Source organism: Budorcas taxicolor, chromosome 21 (genome assembly GCF_023091745.1).
Source record: "Budorcas taxicolor isolate Tak-1 chromosome 21, Takin1.1, whole genome shotgun sequence".
Classification (NCBI taxonomy): Eukaryota; Metazoa; Chordata; class Mammalia; order Artiodactyla; family Bovidae; genus Budorcas; species Budorcas taxicolor.
Genome location: NC_068930.1, coordinates 37,169,728 through 37,197,188, shown reverse-complemented (window position 1 = coordinate 37,197,188; position 27,461 = coordinate 37,169,728). Strand labels below are relative to the sequence as shown.

Here is a 27,461-nt window from a genome sequence, read left to right as displayed (position 1 = left end):
TCTCTGGTGATCCAGTGGTTAAGACTCCATGCTCTCAGTACCAAAGGCCTGGGTTCAGTCCCTGGTGGGGGAACTGAAATCTCACAAGCCACACAGCATGGTCAAAAACAGAGAGAGAAAGAGTGTGGGGATTGAAGATAGTATTTTAAGTTGTGGAAAGTTGAGATAGGCTACAAGAAGGAATACAAGGTACTGTTGGAAGGAAATATGGAGAGAAGTGGAAGAGGGTGGCAGTGGGCATGAACTATAACCAGGATGGAAAACTGGAAAATCAGTAAAACAGCTCAGTGAGCCTTAGATTTAAAATGGTAGAAGAATTGGGAATAGAAGTCTATCCTATGAAGCAACAATCAACAAACCTTGGAGGGTCTCAGGCTCATATAACAAAGGTAATTTGTAGGAGTCAAAGCTATGCTGAGCATACAGACTGGAGACTTCTCACAAATGTTGAGACCCTCGACTCACCTCATCATATATACTCTCAATCTCATTGAGTAAGCTCTTGGACCTCAGGACCTTGGTGTCATTTTGTTTAAAGTTGATGCCTTGGTGGTCCAGAGATTTCAAATAGTATTTCTCATTTTGCTCTCTCCACACCTTGTTAAAGCCTCTCTGAGCTTCTCGCCATTCTTCCTCTTTCATCTTCAACCTAGTGGGGTGGAGGGTGGAAAAAGAAAGACACAAGAGTTCAGAGGAGGGAATTTTAAGGCAAGGAGTCATATTACACTTGTAGACTGGAATCCTGACTCTGCCATATTAGCCACGTAAGACTGCCTCCTTATCCGTAAAAAGGGGATAACAGCACCTCATCCCACAGAGTTTAGAAGTAAGAAATATGTCAGGTTTACTTTATTTCAAAGGTCAACAGGTACAGCAGATCTGTCAAGTCAACTCTGGGATACATTTATTCAAACTAGTCTTGAACTCTGATACACGAGAAAACTACTCATTCGGGACTTACTATGGGGAAGTAATTTATCCCAAAGTCAGAAATCTTGCAGAGAACAGTTATTTCTCAACCAACATTCCACAGAATACCCTAGAAAAGCAGACTCTCTTCTTTGGCCAGCTAAAACAAAGTGAAACAAGTTTCTCTGCTACAGGACTTCTGAGAATTGTTATTATGCTAATGCAAATGCGAATGTCCAAGAGCAGAGAACTTGAACAACAATGGATGCTCCTCTAGACAGAGCCTGGAAGTTCCAGCAAAAACAACTGACTGAGCCTCTGGAAGAGAGGAGAGAAAAATCAAAACCAGCACTAGAACTGAAGGATATCCTCCACCTCGATGACAAAAGTTAAACGCTACTGGCAAGAAGGCAAACACCCTCTGCCAGCTCTTGAGAGGAAGACTGGGGAGGAACAAGAAAATCTGGGCACGTGTGACTGTGCAGTGGATAAGTTTTCACCAGGTGATACAGGACCAGATTTATAGGAGCGCCATGGACTTCGAGGAGCCTGGGGCTCAGCCCCGGCCTCCTCGATACCTACAGCCTTATTTTAGGTGGGTTCAACGGCCCCTCTATACTTGATTTGAAGGTTGGTTAGAAGAAAGAAGACATTCTTGAATTTTTACGGGATGCTAAGGCTTTTTAAGTAACATATCAATTTCATAAAGACAAAGTGATTTTTCTTATTAAAAAACAAAAGATGTGAACATCGGTTAGTACTAAGTGGCAGGAAGGTGGGTGGCTGTTTTCTTCTTTGTTCTCTATTTTAAAATATCCCCCTAAACACATAGAGCATTCCAGTATAGACTGGAAAGGTTTGTTCTCTGCTGTTGGTGACACAGAACCCCATCAAGAAGTTCCACTATCCCACACTATCCACCTGACTTCCTACAGCCGCGGTTGGGGAGAAATGGAGGTCTCAGGGAAAAACTGGGCTGAAAAGGAGAATCTTATTTAATGGGACACTAAATCTGTTGAGAAGTGCACTAAAGCATGAAGGGCGTATGCACTCAGGTACCTTTTAAGGACAATTGGGACGGCAATGGAAGGGTTCTTCCTCAGACCATCAATGATGTCAGCTGCTTTGTCAGCATATATCCTTTGGAGTGCTTTTCGGTGGATGACTTCCGATGTGCCCCCGAGGGTGTTGTCCAAGCGAAATTTAGCTTGTTCTTCAGCAGACAAGCGGGAAAGTTTCTTCTGTATTGCTTCCAGAACCCGGATAGTTGCCAGATTGGTCTCTAAAACTACATCAAGCTATTGAAAAAAAAAAGACAGTGTGCTCAGGACCCAAATCAGAACAGAATAGCTGTCAGGAGTAGAAGGTAGAAGTCAAACTCCCTGGATTTGAATCTGGGCTCTGCCATACCATGGCCATATAAAACTGTTAGCTTATCAGTAAGACAGGAATACCACCACCTACTCTCACAAGGTTGGGTTCTGGATTTAACAATACAACCCACATAAAGGATTTAGCACAATACCAGGCACACAGCAAACATCCAAACCCTGAATATTCACTGAAAGGACTGATGATGAAGCTGAAGCTCTAAAATTTTGGCCACTTAATGCGAACAGCTGACTCACTGGAAAAGACTCTGATGCTGGGAAACATTGAGAGCAGGAGGAGAAAGGGGGTGACAGAGAATGAGATGGTTGGATGGCATCACCAGCTCAACGGACATGAATTTGAGCAAATTCAGGGAGATAAGTGAAGGACAGGGAAGCCTGATGTACCCCAGCCCACGGGGTCACAAAGTCGTCTTAGCAACGGAACAACAACAACAAAGCAGTAGTTAATACTTCTAGCGCCACCAATGTGGTTTATTGAAGACGACTGGCCCCCACGCCAAAGGGGCCTAGGAGGAGGCAACCTTACTGACACTTTCCCCTGAACTTTTGTGAATTACTCAGATCTGTTACAGACAATAACAACCACTACCACCAAATCCCAAAAAGATCATTCAAGACAGTAAATCAATCTCATGAGTAGTTTTTCAGAGTAACTTGAAATGTTTAAATGTTTAATGTCTTTTTGCACCTCTACTAACAATAAGAGCATTACTTAAGGGCTTCAATGTTGTATTTGTGAGTAACCATTTAAATTTTCACTGAATATTTCTGACACTTTATTTTCTGGCAAGGGCCAAGCCTAACCTGGTTAAAGACATGACTAGCAACCTTGAGTTAACTTTTTTCCAAAGCTTAACACAAAATTTTCTAGATGAGAAACAGAAAATAAAGGAAATGAGCAGTCTCAAGAGTCTATGACTCTGTATAAGTGTTTCCTAATTTTCTAGTTTGAGGACTATGGTAGTCATTTTGTCAAAAATTTTAATGCCCCCTTTCCCCAGTTATGGATAAACGATGGCTTGGGCTTCCTGGCTGCCTTGAGATTAGCTGCTGCTGCTGCTGCTAAGTCGCTTCAGTCGTGTCCGACTCCGTGTGACCCCAGAGACGGCAGCCCACCAGGCTCCTCCGTCCCTGGGATTCTCCAGGCAAGAACACTGGAGTTTTCTTCAGAAAACTGCCATTTCCTTCTCCAGTGCATGAAAGTGAAAGTGAAGTCACTCGGTCATGTCCAACCCTTCGCGACCCCAGGGACTGCAGCCTACCAGGCTCCTCCGTCCATGGGATTTTCCAGGCAAGAGCACTGGAGTGGGTTGTAGGGCCATGTAACTAGTTCTGACCTATGAGCTGTTAACAGGTGAGTCAAAGTAACATCCATTACTTCTAGGCTAGCGCATTTAAGGGTGCAAGATCCATCTGAGCTTTTCTCCTACAGTCATGGATACTGTTCATGATGGTGCCACTCTGACAGCCCAGGTCCCCAAGCAATTCTGATGAGTGGAATCTGCAGCTGAACATCACTGCACATGCAGTATGATAAGGAAATAAATCCGTCTTTTTCAAGTCATTGGGATTTAGGGGTTGACTATATTACAGGACTATTAACCAATCCTGATGCATAAAGGATTCAAATTAGTCTATCCCATCCAATCCTCAGCATGTACATGTGCATACATACACACATTTCTTTCATCTTCACTACTGCAATAACAAGCAGGAAATGAGGCTGATGCCTCTCCTGTGCAGGCATACTAGCTGAGAATAATATCCTGTCAAAAACAGGCATCAATCTCTGCTAACACATCACTGAAACTGACTAAACATAGGTTAAAAAAAAAAAAGAAATGCTTTCTTCAGCTTGATAAAACTTTACACAGAAGTTAATATCTGTCATGACTGAGTTTTCTGCAAGTGGTCAAAGCTCCTCATAAACACTGGGGCCCAGCGGACCAACCAACATGTGGTTCTTCCTTCAAAACACGCCAGAAACAGGGGAAGCAAGTGTGAAGGGGGATAACTGGCACAGAGCTAAATCAGTATGGGTTAAAAAAGGAGCAAAACATCTCCTACCCATAGGAAGGGCAGGGACAGTCAATTTTATATAATACATTAAAAAGGAGGCATGTAATTTTCTCTCTCTAGACACATTTAACATTCCCTTTTGTTGGTATCGGTGAACCAGACATTTAAACACACTGGGAACTGAGTCTGTTTCCAGTACTCCCACTCCTGGTATCAGGGCTCTGGACCAGCTCATTTCTTCACTCTAGCTCTTCCCTTTCCAACTACTTTAAAATGAAGTCCCTAACTCAACTTCCTTTCAAAAGGAGACAAATCAACATCAGAAATATGAGAGAAGAGTTCCAGTTCTCACAGGAGAGCTAGTTTGCTAACCATGTTAGTAAGATACCTGCTAAAAATAATATACACTTTAAGATAAGTAATTTAAAACAGCTGCCAGAAAGTTTTCCACTAGGTCTTAAAATACTGATTTTAAATACTATGTACAACACAATAACCTTTAAAATGTCATTAAAAATTCAAAGGAGTATTATTCAGCCATCAACGGATAATTTCAGTTAAACGGGCTAAAGTGGCCTTTTAGATAAGTCACATTTGTTACAAAAATATTACTAATATACCTGACAAAGTCACAAAACATGGTAAATACAAGAAGCATTTACCACAGAAGAATATGAGCCTCTTGCTCTTTGGTCATAAAAGCCAGTCCTCTCAGGTAGGTATTTAAGATATCCTCTTTCAGAATCTCTCATTTCCCCAAACTTCAAATGATAAAGGAGCTTGTACCTCAAAACGTTCATCTTCACAACGATAGATATGTTCTTCATACTGAGTTTTCTTGGAACTAACAAAGGTGGAGTCCTCAGACCAGGAGGGGAAGGAAACCCAGGTATCATTTAAAACCTTTGGGTAAAAGAAGAGAGATTGAAACAAAAGTGTAACAAAATTTTCTGGTGATTAAGCTTTCTCAATTAAAAAAGACAAAACTTTAGGGGAGGGAAGAAACAGTTAACATTACAAGTTTCACCCATAGCAAGTGAAACTGTGTAGCAAGTTTAAAAAGATAGAAAAAAGTTCTCAATATAAGCAAGTGAAACTGTGTAGCAAGTTTAAAAAGATAGAAAAAAGTTCTCAATATAAGTACAAAACATTTTCTTTTGAAAAAAGACAGGAAAGGATTTTGATTTCTTCATTCGTATAAATTCTCCATCCCACGTACCACTTCCTTCTGGAGGAAGCTGACGACTCAGGGCTGATGCCTTCTTACCTCTTTACAGAGAGGAGTCCGTCCCGTACACTTGGGCTGCTGGTAACTCTTTGGTAGGGCTCGATAGCTGGAGCCCAACCGTTTACAAGAGGCATAATCTATCTCCATGGCAATGCCCTCTGTGGCCCGTTCCTTTGGAAAGGTTTCCAGGTGTACAGACTCCTTATAGCCCAGAAAGTTTTTAAACCAATTAAACAATTCTGGGAATTTCCTAAAGAATCAAACCAAAAAACTGGTGAGCAATTAGAAGTATTATGCAGTAATGCTGAGGTGTGACTACCACTATTTGATGTAGAGTCAGAACTTTGCTATCATTGGACAAATTCCAGTGACAATTATTACTTCTTGCCTAATAAGCACTGCTTTTGAATACCTGGCTTCTCCTTTTCTTACAGAGTGCTCTAAGATCAGTCAAGGTGGTGATGCAAGAACTGTACTGAAACAAGGCAATAACCAGCCATTCTTCTAATCAACAATATTGTTTCAAAGTTCAGATAATTCTTTGGTTGTCAAAGTCAAGATTCTAGAACCCTGGAAGAGACTGGTCTATATAAAACATCCAACATTGGTCAGGGGATCAGGAGACCACTAGTCTTGGCCAATGTGCCCTCTGCCAATCTTTTAATCTCCATAGCTGAACTAGAAGACTTCGCAGAGGACTCTCTTAGCACTAACATTTTATGAGTCAACTGACCCACCACAATCAAATTAATTTTGTCTCTCATATACTCCCACAAACTAAGTTTTATTTTACTTCCTTATCACACACCAGGGCCAAGCTCCTGACTCCACTTACCCTAGGAATGGAGAGACTAACTGCACAAGCTCCGCCCGAGAGATCACCTCCTGGTTAAAGATAACAAGACAGCGCAGGAAATTTTCATAGGCCTCTGTACTCCGCAGAGCCTTTCGGACCTTATGGAGACAACCGAAAGAAAAATAATTCAGTGAGAAATCAAGAGATCCTGGATCACTTTTAAAAGACTGGGGAAACTTGAACTGTTATTTGATGATATTAAGAATCAATTTTGGTTTTTTTAGATGTGTTAATGCTTATGTTTGAAAAAAAGAGTCATTTAAAAAGGAAACTTAGGGACTTCCTTGGTGGTTCAGTGGCTAAGACTCTGTGCTCCAAATGAAGGAAGACCAGGTTCGATTCCTGATCAGGAAACTAGATCCCACGTGCTACAACTAAGACCAGATGCAGCCAAACAAATATTAAAAAAAGAAAGAAAACTTAGTACTCATGGGTGAAATATTATATTATACGAGACTTGTCTCCAAATAACCGGGGGTAGGTGAGAGTACACATGGAACAGGCGCAGCAGCTGGAGCTGAGGCCCGCCGAGGCTGGTGATGGGTGCACGTGCTGTCATCTTACCGCTCTCTCTAATTTCACATGCTTAAAAATGCCTGTAACGAAAGCTCTGAAAAAAGAGGCCCTGGAGTAAATAAGACGTTTACCTCTCCCAAGCCTGATTCTCTGAACCATAAGAGTGTTGCCCAAGCTTTTGTTGCTTCGCCTAACGGATGTTTACAGAATCTTTTCAACACTCTTTTCAAACTCTGGTAATCCTGACTAATAACCTTTTAAAATAAGCTACTTTTGTTCTCTGACTTGATCTGTTTCCTTTCTCCACTTCTCCTTTCTTCACAGTGCTGAGAATTTTAATAACCCCCAATACTAATCATTTCCCTGAATTATCAAGCAAACTCCGGACTTTTTTTTAGTATGTCTAAGAAATAAGTACCTTGAAAACAACAACAAACACCATCACTATTTTTAAAATTAACTAGTTCAGTCCCCTCCCCTCACCCTTTCCTTGCCATCTGTTGGCTGTGACCTGGACTTTCACATTTGCCTCAAAAGCACCAAGTGCCCAGGCAGCCCTCAGAAATGGTTCAGATCAGAGCCATGGACTCAGGAGGCACCAATCATGGAGATACTAAGTGATTTGCCCTTTTGCAAAAACCCAGAGGTGCAGGACTTTTCTGGTGGCTCAGTGGTAAAGAATCCGCCTGCCAGTGCAGGAAACATGGTTCAATCCATAGTCTGGGAAGACCCCACACGCCTCAGAGAAACTAAGCCTGTGGGCCACAACTACTTAGTCCACGCATTTTGGGGCTAGTGCTCCAAAACAGGAGAAGCCACGGCAATGAGAAGCCTGTGCATCACAACTAGAGAGTAGCCCCTGCTCATAATCAAAGAAAAGCCCTCATGACATCAAAGACCCAGCACAACCAAAACTTAAAAAAAAAAAAATCACCTGCGGAGCTCTGACAACATACAGTTAAATCAGAATTCCCATGACCCAATATTCAATACCACAAATAAGTTTCACAAGCAATCAGAAGGTTACAAGCCATTTTAAGTCCTCAACAACTGGCGCACTGACATGCTTCACTATCTACACCTGGGTATCTACAATAGAAGCACAATAGTTTGAGAGAGTAATATCATGCACTTCTTTTATAGCTTTTTTCCACAAGGCAAATGCTATATTTTGCTGCAAACTATTTCACAAAATTAAAGCAAACAGTGTTACCATTTCTCTAGTTGTGCTAACAGTTCTCAAAGATGGCAAGGACCTACAATTTGAAATCTCTGTTAGAAAGTACAAAGACCTAACCAGCTTGATGCCTCTAAAACAAAATCTTCTTGGGGACAAGGTGATTTTCTTTGGGCATTAGTAGCTAATATTAGGGGTCTTCCAACTGGACACAGTTTTTCAAAGTGAGGCAGGGCTTTCCAGGCGGTGCTAGTGGTGAACAACCTGCCTGCCGATGCAGGAGACATAGAGACCCGGGTTCAATCAAATCCAATTAATTTATTACTCACCTTATCAAAAAATAATGATTCCGTTCCTACACCATGCTTGCTGGCATCTGCCATAGAAGAATCTTTGAGGCTGAGCAGTTTGGGTTTCTTCTGTAAAAAAGGAAAAATATAAACATGTAAGATTCAAAGAGAGGGTTTCTCTGGGCTTTATGTTCTTTTCTGTTTTCGCTTTCTTGGCTGTGCCCCGTAGTGGGATCTTTGTTCCCCAACCAGAGACTGAACCTGGGCTTCCGGCAGCGAGAGGGCCGGATCCTAGCCACTGAACTGCCAGGGAATCCCCTAAGCTTTATTATCATCTCTGTTCTAAGGTTCCACCACTAACCACCACTGATTAATAATTTGCAACAAATGAGAGAATTCAAGTCACTAACTTGCTTTACATCTTAAAAGATTTCCACTTATCTTCCCTATTTTTCAGATTGCCTGTCATTTCCCCCCAGAGGTTCATAGGTCATTCTACTTGCCTATAACTCTTTCCATAAATGGTCACAGCATTACTGTGATGTTAGAATGAATATCCTTACTTTTTTCCATGGGCTAAAAGTAACTTTATTAGGAACCAAACGCTATTGCTTTATCTTCCTAGCTGTGGAGGCAGAAGAGGCTATAAAAATATCTGGACTACACAGTAATCAATCTTTAACCTTTAACTTTAAATAGTTCAACTGAAAAAATCATGGGAAAAAAAAGTTTATTTTCCTAACAGAAGGAATAACTACCTTGTCAGTAATATCCACTCAGACCAATTTAAGATTGCTATTTTAAAGCAAATGAATGGGTCATACATAACTCCAGGCAGAAAGTTTACTATAAAGAAATCACCTCTCAGCTGCCTGTGAAGAAATGCACCGTCCGGGAGAAGCAGCACATTTACCTTCGCCGTCGGACTGCGTTCTCTTAGGAGCCACAGCCTCTGCCTTACACTGCCTAAGGAAAAGGCAGACAGGGAATCCTAACCTCCCAATATAGGATTTCCACCTGCGGTAATCAAGTGCGGGAGAAGACCAAGATTGGCGCCTATCTGCTGACCTGATTCTTGCTACTCGTATTACTAAAACTCCTTACTAAAGGGAAGAAACATACACGATTACTATGTTCGGCTGGTTTCAAAGGGAGAAACCATTACAAACGTTGAGAAATAGTTCAACAGTCCTTCAAAAGTGTCAACACCTTACAGGTCACTCTTAGTGGTTATTTGCTTATTTACCAGTCACTTCTTACCATAAGATATTCCACTAGCTTTTGTTATTCTTTAAATTCTAAAGACATATCTACCTCTTCAACATCATATACAGCTTCAGAATTCACTGAAACAACACTCAGTACATACACAGAGCCCACTCCCTAGCACTGCTGCCCCACGTCAACAGGGAGAGAGTGGGCTCAGCTTTCTGCAGGCAGACCATCAGGGTTTACCCTAACAAGGAGCACCATGTTAAGTCACTAACAGGAGTTTAAGACCGCCCTCTGCTGTACCCCCAAGGTCCTTCCTTGGAGATTAAGATGAGGCAGATAAGATCTGGCAACCCAACAAAGAACCTTGGGGAGGACAGGCCTCTAGACCAAGGAGATCCCACAAAGCATTTGCACTTTACTCACAAGAGGACCTCAGAGACCACTGACTTATTTTGGAAATAATTATTAATTTAATCAGCTTCTTTCTTAGTACAAGGCAGGAAAAATTAAGTCTCAGAAACCCTTGGCAGGAAACAAAGAAACAGATGAGAGCTAATAGCAAAGAAGGGAGAAACTATAAAGAAAACCTGTTAAGAACTCAAAAGTAATTGGAGCAATTTATATTCTAACATTCCTTCACAAAGCCAGATAAAAAGCTTTGCACTGAGTTTATGTGACATACACCAACTAACTTCAAATATCCAGGATCCAAGTGTCAGCCTTGCGCACTGTCTGCTACTACCGTTCCTGAAAGTCACAACGAGCAGTTTCACCCTCCTCACCTTCACTGGAGGGGTGGCCCCCGTTCCAGAGTGCCTGCGAATCTGGCAGCCATTCTGGCTGGGCCTCTGCGGCTTGTTGTTCAGCTGAGGTTTCTTCACCGTGCCTCCGTGGTCATTTCTCACGGAATCAACCTTCTCAGCAGTTGTTTTGCTTAAAAGCTAATTAAGAACACATGAAAGAGATGAGTGCTCTTATAAAAGCAAGTTATCACTTCGAAAAAGTCTCCTTCTGATTCCAGCTTCCTAACTTATCACAACCATTCTCAATTGTGTAGTTCTTCTAAATAACTTACCACAGAGCTGTTGGCATCTGGTAAGAACTGTCCGAATTCTGACAACAGATCTTCCTGATTTTTAAAAAGACGAGCCACCTGGGCATACACCTCCTGCTCAGTCAATGCTGGAGTGTAGTTTCCTCCAGCTTCCTTGGCATTTCGCTGCTCTTTCTGATAGGAAATTGCAAATGGGAAGAGATCTTATTAAAGGGGCACTGTTTTGAATGACTTGCTTTTGCACACTTTCTGAGATGTCTGGCTTTGTAGCAGTCAGGAGGAAAGTCTATGTTCTTAGCACCTGTTTTTGGCTTCAAGCTTTGAAGTTGACAAAGGACTGGAAGATGGTGGCTGACAATTCCTTTTGAAAACCAGGGCAGTATATGTCAATGCTCAGGGGACCACTACCGACTGATAAAATAGAAAATATTAGAGAAATTTCTCCTTCTATTGTAGTTTAACTATATTACACAAATCATTCTTTCAACTTTCAGATAAATAGCACTGTTTCACAGAGGAGTGACTTTAAAAATCCTAACTGGCTGCTACAAGGGAATTAAAGTCAGGTAAATCGAACTGGCTTTACAAACACACATCACAATGTCTAACTGGTTAACTACCAGTAAGAATTAGTGGACACAACCGTGTCCACAATAACCAGTTCTTCTCAGACTAGTTGTTCCCAGAAGGCAACCTGGTTAAGACAGGCTGAAAGGGCAACTGTCTTACCTGATATGTGTGCAAAATCTCCAGGAACGCTTTGTAGATGTCTGGTTGGCCCTGGAACCTGTTCTTGATCTTATTAACATAGTTGATGGCATGGTTAAACTCCACAGGCTGATTGTTCTGCAAGGGCGGGGCTGTTCCCAACGAGATTGTCACTGGTGTATGAGGCTGGACAGGTGGAGAACGTGGGGACGCGTATGGTGGGAGTGGGGGAGTCTGCTGACTGGCTGGAGTATGTGCTTGTAGTTGGGAAGGCTAAAAAGAAAAAAGTCTTTATTCTCCTCAGGAATACAGATGGTTTAACACAGGAAAGAAAGTTCAAAGTAAAGAGAAACAAGGTGTCTGATTAACATATATACTTTATTCACTCTGGCTAGGCCATCTTAGCCCAGCTCAGATCACACTGAGCAGGGGTGGCAACAGCAGAGGGTTCACACATTCTAATACAAATATTCAAGCCTTAAATTTTCTAAACACAATCTTAAAAGTGGGCGACGTCTCCAATTACAGGGAAGAATTTTCATACGCAATTTTTAAGCTTACTTGCTCAACAGGTGTGAACAGAATAGGAAAAAACCTTATTCTACATAGATCTTTAATGTCAAAAAAGACAATTCAATTGCTGCAGTTAACGCCATATAAAAAAAGTCTTCTAAACCAACTCTGCCCAACAGACTCTCTGAGGTGATGGAAATGTTCTTTATTTGCATTATTCTGCACAACAGCCACTAGTGAAGTTGCTCAGTCATGTCTGACTCTTTGTGACCCCATGGACTGTAGCCTACCAGGCTCCTCTGTCCATGGGATTTTCCAGGCAATAGTACTGGAGTGGATTGCCCTTTCCTTCTCCAGGGGATCTTCCCGACTCAGGGATTGAACCCGGGTCTCCTGCATTGTAAACAGACGGTTTACCACCTGAGCCACCAAGGAAGTCACCAATAGCCACTAGCCACATGAAACCAGTGAGCACTTGAAATGTAGCCGGTAAAACGGAAAAACTAAATTCATTTTAATTAATTTAAATTTAAATATAGCCATATGTGACTAATGGCTACTGTATCAGTAGAGTTCTATACTAAAAACACCTCATCATCATCATCAAGATCTTCTGCTTAGCTTGATATGGTCTAATCTGGTAAACAGAGTAACTTTTGTAAAATGATGACCATGCAGAAAACAGTATAATCTGATCATAAGCTGACCATTTCTGCCTGTGTTATCAAAGTACTATTACACAAAGCTGTCATTTCTTGGGATGCTCACGGGTTCAAACAGCAGAAGTTGGGGGCAAGAGAGTCCATGTAGATTGCTGATGTGTAGACTTAAATAGATATATAACTATGTGGTGTATAAATGTGAGCCACTTTATAGGAATGTGACTCGCATCTTCTCTGACGAATTTTAACTTGTGTCATCTATCTAAGCCTTATATACGAAGGGAAAATGTCAAAGGAGGGTGCTTTCTAGGGATGCATTTCACATGGTGCAGAGTGTTCCAAGTGCTCACCTTGCTGACTTTGGCAGGTGGGGGCTGAGGAGCTGGCTGGGCAGGTGCTGGGGCTGACTGGGCTGAAGGCTGGGAAGGATGCTGGGGTGGTGGCTGAGGCTGGGGCTGGATGCCATGGGTTGGGATCTGATGAACCTGGCCAGGAGTTGTCACATTCACCATGTCATTGGTTTGCACCTCAATCTTGTAGCCAGGGGGCAAGAAGGTATTGAAGCCCATGATCAGGTCAGGGTGGCCTTTGAACAGCTGGGACACACGACTAATCACTCCTGGAGTGTCGATGCTGATTAAAAAAAAAAAAAAAAAGAAACACAAATATTAAAGTGGCAAGCCTGACAAAGCACCCTGGCAAGACAAAATTCACATTCCACTAGGTTCTCTACACAGGAAAATAAAAATCAACCTGAATGTTACAAAATTAACCACACCCAAAGACCTCTGAAATTCAAAGCCATTTATACTCATAACCAAAGAGGCTTGGTCACAATTTTAAACAGAACAGACATTCAAGCATGCTAACAGTCCCCTCAAGCAGACTCAGGAAGTAAGTCTCCAACTCCAATTGCCATGCAAGATCCAACCCCTGATACACTGGCATAAATCATCATGTATCTATATACACTGTTCAGATGAGTCACTCTTTTATAATAGTGAACCATGCCAGAATATTAGGGTGTCTTAAGCTAATCCAAAAAGCAAGTAGCTTAATCATTACTAGCTTACTTCCCTGACAGATTAAGTACTAAGAAAAATTTATCAATATGCAAAAAATAAAGGTGTTGGGCCTTCAATTTTTATACAATATATAAAACAAAAACATGACCCATGGAAATAAAAGCACAACTCCCTCCAAAGAGCCCTTTATCGTTCAGCAGATGAGAATAAGCCATATCCTCCTTCCAGAACCAACAAAACAAGCAAAATTCTCGACTACAACCACATGTATCTTTTACCTCTGAGATTTGAACTCCTTCATGATGTCAAGGAAGTCATTGTAGACCTGAGGCTGACTACCAAACTGCAGCTTCACTTGGTCAAGGTAGGAGAGTGCATCCTCCACCTGGGGCAGGGACAAATCTCAAGGTTATTAAGAGAAAAGCCAGCCAAGAATTACTTCTAAAAGACTGATTTATACCTAAATAAAATCAGCATATTAAGTGAAACAGAAACATATAGTAAACATACATTAAAAACACTAAAAATTAATATGGGTACCAGTAATATAACTCAAGCTTAAAATAAAAATTAACTCATAAAATCTGTAACCCTGCTTTGAATAGTTTTGCATAGAATTATTAGTGAAGGATAATCACATCCATATGTCATTCACTTAGTCATTCATTTATTCATTTCACAAATATTTACTAAGAAGCAACAACATGCTAGGCCAGGCCCAACGTGAGGTCCCAAGGAATTAATGTCAAATAAGCCACGGTATGCCCTGCTGTACAAAAGTTCATTCCACATCCAGCTGGGAGTCATAACACAGTGGCAAAGTGGGCAATCACCAAATGCCCAGAGAGCACATGGGAAGGGCACCCCTCCACACACAAGAAAATCAACCAACCAACCAACCAACCTATGGGGACACACCGGAGGGCTTCCTTAAGAAATGGTGTCTAAACTGAGTCTTGTGGATAAGTACAAGTTAGCAGAAATGAAGACCCATGAAGAAAGTCAGAGGAAGCAGCATGGGCAAAACTGCAGACGGGACACCATCTGGTGTATGTGGAAATGTGAAAACAGTTTAGTTTGGCCAGAGGATCTGTGGTGAAAAGAAGAAATGGTGGTAGGAATAGTGATAAGAGATAACACAGGAGACAATGCAAGATCTAGATCCTGAAAGGATCTTGTTAGAAAGCAATTCAGACTATTATCATCTGCACGTGTATCAATTTGGCTATAAGTGTTGACAACAAGTTGGTGCAGGAAAAACAGATAATGAAGAGGAGGCAGGAAAACCAGTCATGCTATAAGGTTGGCTCACGTGTGAACAGGAGTGGCATAAATTATAGTACTGACCAAACAGAGAGAACTGGGCAGATTCAAAAGCTTTTTAGGAGACAGAAGTGACAGGGCTTGGGGGCTGGCTGACTGTACATGGAAGATAAGGCAAAGAGGGCATTCACTAAATTATACACCATGTGGGCATTCACAAAGAGGAACAAGTCTGAAGGGCTACAAAGTTACAAGTGTGATCTAGGACAACTTGAGTTTTAGCTACTCAGGAGACATCTAAGGGAACTGCCCACTAGGTGTATCCTACATACTCTGGGATTATTTTTAATTCTATATAACTTTAAGTTTAGGAAAGTTTCACAAGTAAACATCTGATTTGACAAGCACTACTTTGGTGACATATTGTGAAACAGAATCTTTATAATCAAATAAGCCATTAAAGAGTAGTAGCTCAGGAGTTGCCCCAACTTCCACTATAGCCATGGTTAATGAGAGCATTTGCGCTGCCAGAGCACAGTGTGTATACCTGGTCAATACCAACTCATTGGAGGTTGGTCTTTTGGTACTTTATAAATAACATGACAATTTTTGTTGAAATTCAATATTCAGAATTTTCCATATTGAAATGTTTCATTAGTGACCAAATTGATGGAACCTAAAATTCAGTAAGCTTGCAGAAGGGAAAGACTTTGGAAGATATTTAAGAACAGTATTTACAGTCACAACAGAAGAGTTATCAAAAATAAACATACAAAAAACAAGCACTCTATGGTATATTATAATAAATACACAGAGAGAAAAAATCCTGAAACCTGAAGAAGGAAAGTATATGTGATGTATGTGTGTCTGGAACAAAAAGGTACAGGTCATAATGAACCACTGTTTAAAAATTAGTATAGTACAACTCTTTTATAAAAGCATGTATACAGTTCTAGAAATCATTACTTAGAAGAACACAACTTGGAACAAATCATTTGAAAGCTACAGGTTTAAGGAGGCATGTGGGGAGGGTCTTAGATTCTGCTGATGCATCTTCCTGGCTCACTTCCACAGGCATTTATTAGTAAAGTCCTCAACCTCCTGAAGTTCACAGTCTTGTTGGGGAGACAAGCAAACAACTGTAAAGAGAACTTGCTAAATATGTGCCAAATATGTACGCTGCTGGCATTCAACAAATAACTAAATCACACCAAACGTCTCAAATTATTCAAATCTTGCTTGTCATCAATCTGCCAAAGACAAAGAAGAAAGTATAGACAATGTTGATGTATGAAATAAGCTAAGAGTTCTCACTGAACACTTCCTTATTATAGAATATAAATGGTTTACTGAAGCTGGTTCAAATGCTTGTAAAACATTTTAGGACTGATCCAAAAATGGCAAGCGATGTGAGAATGTTAAATGAAATTACATGGAGGCGCAAGAAACCATTTTACCTCCCCTTGTTAGAAAGGACATTCAACAAGTTATTATGTCCAGGAATCACATTCAAGAGCTTGTAACTAAGAGAACAAACCTAACTCGACCTGTGACTCACTCTGTAACCCCAACTCTAAAGCCCTTTCTTGCTTCCTTGACAGCACCTATAAAACATACAAAGCACACTCTATACACTTACAGCCAAGTGAGGAAGGAGAATAAAATAGGTGCTATGCTTTGACAGGGCTGACTGGAAAAAGGGTATAGAAATAAATATATATTTTTTGTTAGTTTAATAAGAAAGTTATAAGTGCTTTTGCAACATTAAGGTATCAATTGCTGAATACAGTATTAATATGGAATTCAGTCACACCAAACCAACTTAAAAATTTTTTTCAGGACTCGGTGAAGTGCTAAGTCTGTAACAATAATACATTTTGGTATACAGCCACCACTCTACAAACAGACAGTAAAAATGTTTTAAGGAAAAGTGATATAGCTTACAAATATTTTCCTAAAGACAGAGCCCAGAGTAAAGTTTCAGGCCCAAATAATTACTCTCTTTAGGACTATGTTTATGCATAGTCAACTCCTAATGACTTAAGCTAATATACAGGGTAAATTTCACAAAATCCCTCTATATAGCTTAGCTTTGGTGTGCTCTTATTTATGTAACATTTAATTTCTTTAGGCCAATGTTAAAGTTCTTGAGAACCCAAACAATGAGGGCAGGAGTCAGGGAGAACTAGATTAAGTACCAAAAAATGAGAGAGATGAAATATCTCCTACACATAGATGTATCTTTTAAGGATACATTGTTCATTCCTACTTGCAAGCTACTTGATATAATTACAATTGTATGACCAAATAAAGATCCAACATCTTATCTCTTTATAGGTCTTCAGTTTTATACTTCTTGTACTTGATTTCAAATTTTATATAAAAACTAGGGGAAAAAAAAGAAATCTGGAAAACTTACTACCATAATCACACATTTGGAAAAGTAACACTCAACTAAACAGAGAGAGAAGGTTAGCTGGAAATGAAAGTTTCATTTCTCCACGGATGCCTCATGAATTTCAAAGTGCTAAAAACCTACAGCATACACCAAGTAGATCAGATGAAAACACTGACTTTTTATTCACAACAATAGCCTTTCCCAAACTTCATAAAGGTTTCCCCAAAGGAGCATGTGATTTACTAAGGATGGACTTGATGATGCTAGCCAATTCAGCTGGTCATAAAGAATAAGAAGATTAAACCATAATACTTGGGTCCATTTACCATATAGGACTGTAGTCAACCATGTGTATGTTAATAAAACCTTATTCCATGCTAAGAACTAAAGAGTTCAAAAGCAGGCATCCAAAAAATGGACTTCATTTCAAATAGCTCCTCAATCCTGGAATGTTTGAACACCACACATTCATCCCCAAAAATCTCCTGAATGTATTCTCTGGATCAGGCTCAAGGTGCTAAGACAGGAAATCAAAAGAAGACTTCTTGTCATTCACCCCCCAGCCTACTGTAAACAGCTGTAACACCACTAGCAACAAGCTGAAGCCAATGCTGCCTGCTAAGAGAGAAATGGAAGGGGTGGAACACCACCTTGAGTCTCTGAAACTGCTGCTGTCCCTGCACTGGCGCAACTGGTGGAGCTGGGTGAGCGTGACTCTGGACCACCTGGCCTCCGTGGGGCTGCACGGCTGTGGGGTGATGATGGCTGCTGTGCACCGCTGCGATGGTGGGCCCATGACTGCTGGAGCTCTGCGGCACTGCTGAAACCTAGAACGGACAAAACGCTGATGAGAAGCTTCAAGGCTTGTGCGTTCCTCTCCAAACGCCTCTAAAGAACACACACACGCAAAAGATTACCAGAAACCCAAATTTCCCACAAAAGGGAATTGGTGAAATAAACTATAGCCCACCCATCTTAGAGCAGCATTCTACAGCTATTAAAAATTATATAGCTTGGTATATCTCAAACTATCTGTGGCAAAGGACCAGTTTTTCTTGTTTCTTAAGTTCTGATCCTTCATGGACTACTACTTTTATGAAATATGATAAAAATGAATTACTACATATGAGATAAAAATACATAAGCCCCTATTTTTTATTACAAGGTTCTACAGACATAAAATTACAATGTCCAATTGCTAAATAAGTTTCTAAACACTCCATTTCTGTACTTATCTCATTACAGACTAGTATGAAAGTATTCACATCAACCATCTGTGGACCACAGTTTGAATAGCACTGATAGAGAGGCAAATATTTTAACACTTAAAAAATGTTCACAATCCATAAACTGAATGTATTCATGTGTTGCATATGGATTTAAACTTTTAAATAATTTTTTAAAGCACATTACACAAAGCAGTATATATAATATACTAAGGATAAATTAGGAGTTTGGAATTAACATATACACATACTATATATAAATGAGATAACCAATAAAGACCTACTGTATAGCACAGGGAACTATACCTGGGATCTGGTAATAAACTCTAATGGAAAAGAATCCTATACACACACACATGCACTGTGCTGTACATCTGAAACTAACACAACACTGCAAATCAACTATACTAGAATAAAAAAATTAACATTCAGAAAAAAAACACAATAAAATTTTAAATCCTAGAGAACAAATATATAGTAAAATGTGAACATTTTATTTTGTGACTGTAAGGTTAGAGAATATTTTTATTTTGCTTATTCTGTATATTCTCATTTGTTCCTGGAGTGAAAGCTCCAAGTCTCTAGTCACTGGACTAGGACTCAGGGAATTCCCCCTTATTTATGACTTTTAAAATAAAAAATTTTTAAATTTTCCAACCTGTTCGTGGTCTAACATGAAACATATTTCTTATCTATTCTCTCTTGTCCTCTTAAAAGTTTAGGGTTAAAATAGAAGGCCCCTTTCCTTCTATTTCTATTGCAAGAAGTGTTATATAAAATTTCCAAAGCTCTAAAAATTTTCCTATTTCAGAACTTTAATCACTACAGAAAACAACTAAGAACAATACACCTGATACGCCACATCTCCAAGGTAAGGAGACTAAATAACATGACACTTTGAAACAATGTAAACTAAGTACTACAACTTGAGAATGTTTTTTTCCCCAAGGCCCCACAGATTTACAAAGATTACCCTGGGCAGAGGAGAAGGTGGGAAATAGAGCAACTATTTACAAATCCACAGAAACAATAAACATTAGGAGTAAAAAGAAACTATTTAGATGATTCAAAAAGCTCTAATATTTTTAAGAAGAGTTTTATGTTTCTAAGCTTTTAATATTACAACATGCATATACTGAACAGGTTTTTCTAAGACTTAACTAGCATTTACAAATACTTGTGATGGCTGGTTTTATAAGAGCACATTACAGTTTCTGGTATAGGAATAAATGTGATTATCCCAGGTGTAGGAGAAAGTCGTGAACTAGTTCAGACAAAAGTAATCACCCAAGGAAAACACATCACCTTTCTTTCCTACAAGTCCTAATCTAACGATGTGATCTGTAGCAGTCCTCTGACTGCCCCACCCCGCCCCATAGGAAGGTACTATATTGCTGCAAGGTGGGCTCCAGTGGAGGAGTGACACCTAAGGAACTGCCATTTCCTATTTCATCCAGGTTTCCCTCTTCCTTGACTGTTTTCTTATAATAAATTCCTAGATATGTAATTGCTAGGTAAAAAAATAACAACTTTGATACAAACTGTCAAATCGCTCTCAAGGAAGATTAAACCAATTAATATTACCAGTACCAGCCAAACCTTTTTTTCATTTTTACTTTATTCTTTCTGGCTGCACCACATGGCTTGCAGGGGCTCAGTTCCTTGACCAGGGACTGAACCCATGCCACAGCAGTGAAAACCCAGAATCCTAACCACCAGGCTACCAGGGAACTCCTGTGCCAGCCCAACCTGTGCCTCTCTAGACTAGTTGCATAAGTTATGGTTCTGACTGACCTGGAATGGAATATTATATATGCAATGATTTTTTAAAAAATCACTTGGGATGTGCACTGGTGGTCCAGTGGCTAAGACTCCAAGCTCCCAATGTGGGGGGCCCGAGCTCAATCTCTGGTCAGAGAACTGGATCCCACATGCCACAACTAAGAGTTCACATGCCACAGCTAAAGATCCCGCATGCTGCAACTAAGACCTGGAGCAGACGAGTAAATAAATATATACATATATTTTTAATTACTTGGGTCTATACATATATTCAAGTGGAAAATTGTCTACTATGTATTAAGTGAAAAGAAATAACAGAACAGTGTAGACTGTATGGCCTAAATTATGTAAACAGGGAAGTACAGCTAAATAATTAGAAAAGTAAATAAACATGCCTGCATATGCAGAGAAAACTCTGAATACCCGAGAAATGCACCCAGTGGGGTTAAGTCTGAGGGCTCAGAGGAAGAAGTCACATTTTATCTTTTTATTTTAAATGGTGACATTTACTTTCAAAATTAAAAAGGGCAAAACACAAATTTATATTTTTACAAAAAAGAGTGAACAGACAAGAGATGAATGATCAGTGTTGATCAGGATATGCAATGACAGGAATATACAATGCTGGAGTAAATAAACTGGGACAGCTCTGAAAAACAATTTGACGTTACCTGCTAAAGGTGAAAATGTATGCACCCTATGGCCCAGCAAACCCTCTCCTAGACACTCAGACTTCCTAATGTGTCCTCAGACCTGCAGTTCAGTTGTTGCTCAGTCGTGTCCTACTCTTTGCGACCCCATGAATCGCAGCACGCCAGGCCTCCCTGTCCATTACCAACTGCCAGAATCAACCCAAACCCATGTCCATCAAGTCGGTGATGCCATCCAACCACCTTATCCTCTGTCGTCCCCTTCTCCTCCTGCCCTCAATCTTTCCCAGCATCAGGGTCTTATTTCAAATGAGTCAGCTCTTCGCATCAAGTGGCCAAAGTACTGGAGTTTCAGCTTCAGTATCAGTCCTTCCAATGAATATCCAGGACTGATCTCCTTTAGAATGGACTGGTTGGATCTCCCTGCAGTCCAAGGGACTCTCAAGAGTATTCTCCAATACCACAGTTCAAAAGCATCAATTCTTCGGTGCTTAGCTTTCTTCACAGTCCAACTCTCACATCCATACATGACCACAGGAAAAACCATAGCCTTGACTAGACGGACCTTAGTCAGCAAAGTAATGTCTCTGCTTTTGAATATGCTATCTAGGTTGGTCATAACTTTCCTTCCAAGAAGTAAGTGTCTTTTAATTTCATGGCTGCCAATCACCATCTGCAGTGATTTTGGAGCCCCCCCCAAATAAAGTCTTGCACTGTTTCCACTGTTTCCCCATCTATCTCCCAGGAAGTGATGGGACCAGATGCCATGATCTTCGTTTTCTGAATGTTGAGCTTTAAGCCAACTTTTTCACTCTCCTCTTTCACTTTCATCAAGAGGCTTTTTAGTTCCTCTTCACTTTCTGCCATAAGGGTGGTGTCATCTGCATATCTGAGGTTATTGATATTTCTCCCAGCAATCTTGATTCCAGCTTGTGCTTTATCCAGCCCGGCATTTCTCGTGATGTACTCTGCATATAGGTTAAATAAGCAGACCTGCAGAATGGTCTGCAAAAATAAGCAGCTTGCACCAGAATGCAAACCACCTCCTTCACTAATAAACACGCTGTTTAATTCCACTGCCTTTTTTTTGTATTTCCACAGCAAGACCTTCTTGATAAAATATGTAGTGCACCAAGTCTGCAAGCTCATCTCGCCGGGACTGCCACTGCGAGCACCACTGCACTAGGAAAACCTGCGGACACTCACTGAAGCCCCTGTCTAACAGGAAAAGTCTGGAAACAGCTTGATACTCTACCAACAGAAGAATGGATAAATTAATTGAATATATTCACGTAATTCATAACCAAGTGAAAATTCTACTTAATTGGTCACATACATGAAAATGGATAAGTCTTAGGAACCACACTGAATGGGTTTAAAAAAATGAATCAAAGAAGAAAATATACATTTTTACTTCAGATACAAGTTCAAAAATACCCCAACTAAACAACTTTATTGTCGCAAAAGCGACCAGGGAAAGACAGGATGAACTTCAAAGGTTACAACAACAACACTCTTTTAAAAAAATGTGTGTGGTAAATACACAAGTGTACATTGTTTACATTATTTTTTATACCTTCCATATAGCCCATAAACAGATTTTTAATACCTGAGTGTTTAACAAAAACTCTAACTGGATGCTTTACCAGTGTTTCTCCTTTACCCTAGTCCCTTGCTGGGCTCCAGCTTACCTGATAACTGGGTGTCACAGAGTACTGAATCCCTGTGGCTGACTGCATGGTCTCAGACACCGCTTCATACACAGGAGGGGCAGGGGCAAGCACCCGGTGCTGGTGAGGAAAAGCCTCTGCGCTACCAGGAATCCGACGCTGCTGGGCCGCATATACCGGTGACTCCTGGTCATCCAAACGTCGCTTCATTCTGCGTTCATGCTCAGGGATGCACTACAAAACCTGCAGAAACCAAAAGCAACCACATGCAAACCAATTAGCACTCCAATATAACGTGTACGACCAGTTACCCGAAAGTTCAACTCCTGGAGACAATGACCATCTCCTGCATCTAGAGATGATCACTGGGTAGTTTAAGTGCATGGGGGACCACACACTCCCAATCCCAGTGGACAGATTATCATAGCTGAGAGACAAAAATGTAAATAACAACCCAGTCTGAATTACCTTGATACTGCAGAGCTGAAAAATAGCCTCCAATTTAGAAACACACAAATACACCTTTCTTTATTCTCCGGTTTTCTCAAGTGCCATCATCCCTAATATTAATTATATTATTCACTGGCTATAAAAACATTCAAGTGTTTCTTCCTAACTCCTCTCAAAAGCTAGCATTATAATTGTGGTCTAATTTTTAAAGTATGAAATGTTTCAACAATTAAATGGTATCACAGAATACTAGGCCAGTAGTAAGAGGACAATGGTTGTAAACTTGCCAATTTAAGAAACTCTGTACATCCCAATAAGCTCCTCCTTCCATGTAAATTTATTTCTTCAAAAATAAAGTAAGGTTGAAACTGACCATCAGTAAGGTTTCTCCTTATATTCTCAAGTCCTAAAGTGATTCCAGAACCCCCCAGTTTAATAATCCCCCTGTACGGGAATAGTTCCTTTCCCGCAGCACACAAAGTCTAGTCTCTGGCCAGGAATCCAGATGGGTCTTTTCGGAGCTTTTCCAACATCGGTATCATTAATACAAGCATATCAATAAGAAAGAGAGCTCTAGTCAGCCAAGGACAAAATGGGGCCAAGCCCTACCACTTTTCTGGTCACAAAACACAGCCTAAGAAAGACACGGCTGCTGTGGTGAGAAGATTAAAAATACAGTAATAGACTTCACAAGCCACTCCCTTTCCATCTAAAGCAAGATTCTTTTTAAAATTGGGGGGGAGTGGGTTACCTAGTTTCTAAACACATCCGAATCTCTTTTCCTCATTTCCCGGGAGCGTGCAGGCCCCGAGGGGAAGCAATCCTCACAAGGACTCCTCGAGGCTGCTTCACCTCTTCTCCAGCCTCACCATCATCTTCAGCATGCCTGTAACTCGGGTGCTCAGCCCTGAAAGAGCGTCTTGGGTTGTTCTCACACTCTCACAAACCTAAGCTAGACTCTGACACAGGAGCACAACTGTTTCATCTGCAAGCCAGCCATTTTCAATATTATCTTTCTGTAAATCTCAAGCCATAATTAATCTTTCTGCTGATTATACTGTTTTTTGCTGTGAGGGATATGAGATCTTAGCCCCCCTACCAGGGATTGAACCCAAGCCCCCTGCATAGGAAGCGTGGAGTCTTAACCACTGAATCGCCAGGAAGTTCCTATTCACTATAAATTTAGATCGAAGGACTGTCTCCCAAATTTATATAATATGTTGAATTTAGTTAACTGGAGTTGAAAACATACTGCTGATGGCTGCCGAGGGGAAATAATTTAAAATGTCTTAACTGATTATGTCTTCCCAGGCTTTTCTAGTATGAAGTAGCATATTTAGCACAGTATTTCAAAATTTTTCAGACATATTAAGAAGTTAGAAATATAGACTTACACATGCTATTTGATACTTAAGAACTACCAGTCAACTGACTAGGAACACTCAATCTCAACCTTTTGGGGAGTAAGTCTAATAAATGGACAGAGTAAAAAGTCTTAAAGACTTTTTGGCTGTTACTTCTATGTAAACCCATGATCTAGATCACAGTTTGATCTTGGGTTCTACTAGCGTGGAACCTAGATGCTTAAACACACCTGAGATTAATCCCTGGAACCAAAAGCCAGTCAATACCTCATAAATGGAAAACCAAATTTAGATCAGAAGGTCACGACACAGACTATGGAAAAAAGACTAGAGTACCTGTCAAGACCTGGATTCTAGTCTGAACTGACTTGAAGCCATGTAACTTTGGTTCTGTTTTCTTATTTGCAAAAGCATGTAATTAGACTACTCTGTGCGTGCACGCTAGTCGTGCCCAACTCTTTACCATCCCATGGACTGCAGCCCGCCTAGCTCCCTTCTGTCCATGGAATTCTCCAGGCAAGAATACTGGAGGGGGTTGCCATTTCCTTCTTCAGAGGCCCTTTCTGACTCAGAAATGGAACCTGAGTCACCTGCATTGGCAGGCAGCTTCTTTACCACTGCCCCACCCGGGAAGCTATTCCCAAATGCTGGTCTACGGACAAGTCTATGGGAAGATGAAAAAGAAGGGGAGGAGGCTGCAGTGAATTTTCCAAAGGTTAAGTATTAGAGAACTATGCTTTATTCTGAGATCATGTCCTATCTTTTAGCTATTAAAATATCATTTCCTTTATAAAGTGACTGTGATTCTATAAAGTAGTTAACTTAATTTGCCTCTAGAGTTTGCCTTCCAGACCATCTCTATGATACTGAAGAGGCTGCCCAAGGTCTGTACTTTCTGTGAACTGCCCTCCACTTCTTTAACAATTACCACTCTTAATTCTATTCCCTAAATGATTCTCAAATCAATTGCTTCTCCCCTAGTCATACAGGCAACCCCTCATTTTGGGACCTCATCATCCTTTGTTACCAACACCTTCCAGCCTCTCTCCCATACAATCTACACTGCTTTTAAAATGGTTGGCTTCAACTGCAAATCCAATCCAGTTGTAAATCCATCAATCCAGGATTTCCCTGGTGGTCCAGTAGTTAGGACTCGGCACGCTAACTGCTGAGGGGCCTGGGTTCAATCCCTAGTTGGGGAACTAAAATCCCACAGGTCACACAGTGCAGCAAAAAAAAAAAAAAAAATCCAAATTTCTTAAGTCAGCCTTCAAAATTCTTTCTCACTGATTGTGGGGACAATTTAACTCACCAATTATATCCATTCAATCCCACCCTATCATCCAGGTTGTCAAAATGTCTTTCCACTCCCCTAAAGAAGCCCGAAATCTGTAAGCTTCTTCAAGACAGAGTCCTTTCCAACTTTGTCTGCATTTCTCACCTTCCAGACACTCATCACAGATGCTCAAATACTGCATATGCAGAAGGGAAAGATAATAATTAACATAACAGCAGCATATATTGAGTGTCAAGCACTATTCTATACAATTTACTAGTAATAATTTAATCCATTCAATAACCCTGTAAGCAAGGTGCTACTATTCTCCATTTTATAAATAAGGAAACTGAAACTCAAAGATTAAGTAAATTGCCCAATGTTGCACAGCTATGAATCCACGAAACCTGCCTCCAGAGCGTGGGTTCTTAACCATCTCACTATCCTACCTCACACAGAAGAGGAGAAGACAACAGGAAGAAGAGTTCCTTTACTGATTTAACACACACACACGTTGAGCAACTTCTGCTTTCTTTAACTTCTCACACGCTTGCCTCATTCATCCTTTCTTCAGCCTTACCCAACAGCAGGAATGCTCTGACAGCACTCATTCATTCATTTAGCAAATATTTAGATATGAAGGTGGCAGATGATTTCAACCTATGCCCTAGAAAAGTCTGAAAGCTAGTTGGAGGGACTTTCCTGATGGTCCAATGGTTAATTAAGACTCCATGCTGCCAATGTGGGTGGGTGGTGGGGGTGGGTTCAATCCTTGGTCACGGAATTAAGATCCCAGCTGCCGTGAGAGGCGACAGAAAGCTTAAAAACAAAACGCTAGCTGGAAAGACCATATACAGCCTCACTAGTAATATAAAGCAAAATGATTACTCAAAGGAATTAGCAAAGATTAAAAAGAGAATGATGATATTCAGTGTAGGTGAGAGTACGGGGAGACACTACTGGTGGTAGCTGGTAAAGACTATTTGGTTGGCAACTTTCAGGCTTTTATCAAATTTTTAAATCAAATTGAAAATGTGCATACCCTTTAACCACCTAACAATTCCACTTCTAGGTCTCTATCCTATACATCTGCAGCAAAGTATGAAAATTTTAAATGTCTATCAATAGCTAAGTAAACTGGATCCATCCATATTTAGAAAACTATGTAGTAATTAGAAGGATTAGGGTTCATCTACAGGGAAAGGCAGAATAGTGAAAAAAATGAGCTACAGAATATATACAGTGTGCTCTCAACACAGACACAATGTACTCTTTTAAGATTTCTGCATTTCATTGTGTGTGAATTCTAGAAACAAGTACTGAACTCTAGATAAGGAGATGCATGCTCAAGCACTTAGATAAAAATATAGAGAATTCCCTGGAGGTCCAGTGATTAGGACTCTGCACTTTCACTGCGGAGGGCCCCCCAAAAGAGTGTACCAATGTCTGAAATGTACTTAAAATATCACCAAGAAATTAGTTTGGATTAATGGATGATGGAATGGAAAGATAGACATATAATAAAACAAGTACTGTAAAAACGGAAATAGTAAAATCCAGGTAGTATGTGTATGTGGGTGTCAACTATAAAATTATATCAAATCGTGGGAGGAAAAGCTAATAATACAAACTAGTTCACAAGTGATACAAACAAGCACTATCAACTGGGAAGGGAGTAGAAATGTGTACACTGAGAAAGATCCTATATGGAGAAGGCAATACTTAGTTTTGAAAAATAGGGATGAATTATGGTATGGGAGTATACAAGATGAATTAAAATGTTATAGTAACTTGGACTTATAGGCAGTAAATAGCT

The 27,461-nt window shown here is 40.4% G+C and overlaps 1 protein-coding gene across 2 annotated transcripts in view; it reads right to left on the bottom strand.

The window, feature by feature from the left end:
- SIN3A (SIN3 transcription regulator family member A) overlaps positions 1–27,461 on the bottom strand; it is a 61,742-nt gene that overhangs the window by 21,786 nt on the left and 12,495 nt on the right. For both annotated transcript variants that reach the window (XM_052659772.1, XM_052659773.1), the window contains exons 2-14: positions 22,577–22,798; positions 17,878–18,054; positions 13,845–13,951; positions 12,892–13,174; positions 11,388–11,639; positions 10,680–10,832; positions 10,387–10,545; positions 8,429–8,518; positions 6,386–6,504; positions 5,590–5,800; positions 5,109–5,225; positions 1,969–2,207; positions 466–649 (exon numbers count right to left, since the gene is read on the bottom strand). In XM_052659772.1, coding sequence (XP_052515732.1) covers positions 466–649; positions 1,969–2,207; positions 5,109–5,225; positions 5,590–5,800; positions 6,386–6,504; positions 8,429–8,518; positions 10,387–10,545; positions 10,680–10,832; positions 11,388–11,639; positions 12,892–13,174; positions 13,845–13,951; positions 17,878–18,054; positions 22,577–22,765 — 2,280 coding nt within the window. In that variant the 5' untranslated portion in view covers positions 22,766–22,798. The remainder of the gene's footprint in view (positions 1–465; positions 650–1,968; positions 2,208–5,108; positions 5,226–5,589; positions 5,801–6,385; positions 6,505–8,428; positions 8,519–10,386; positions 10,546–10,679; positions 10,833–11,387; positions 11,640–12,891; positions 13,175–13,844; positions 13,952–17,877; positions 18,055–22,576; positions 22,799–27,461) is intronic.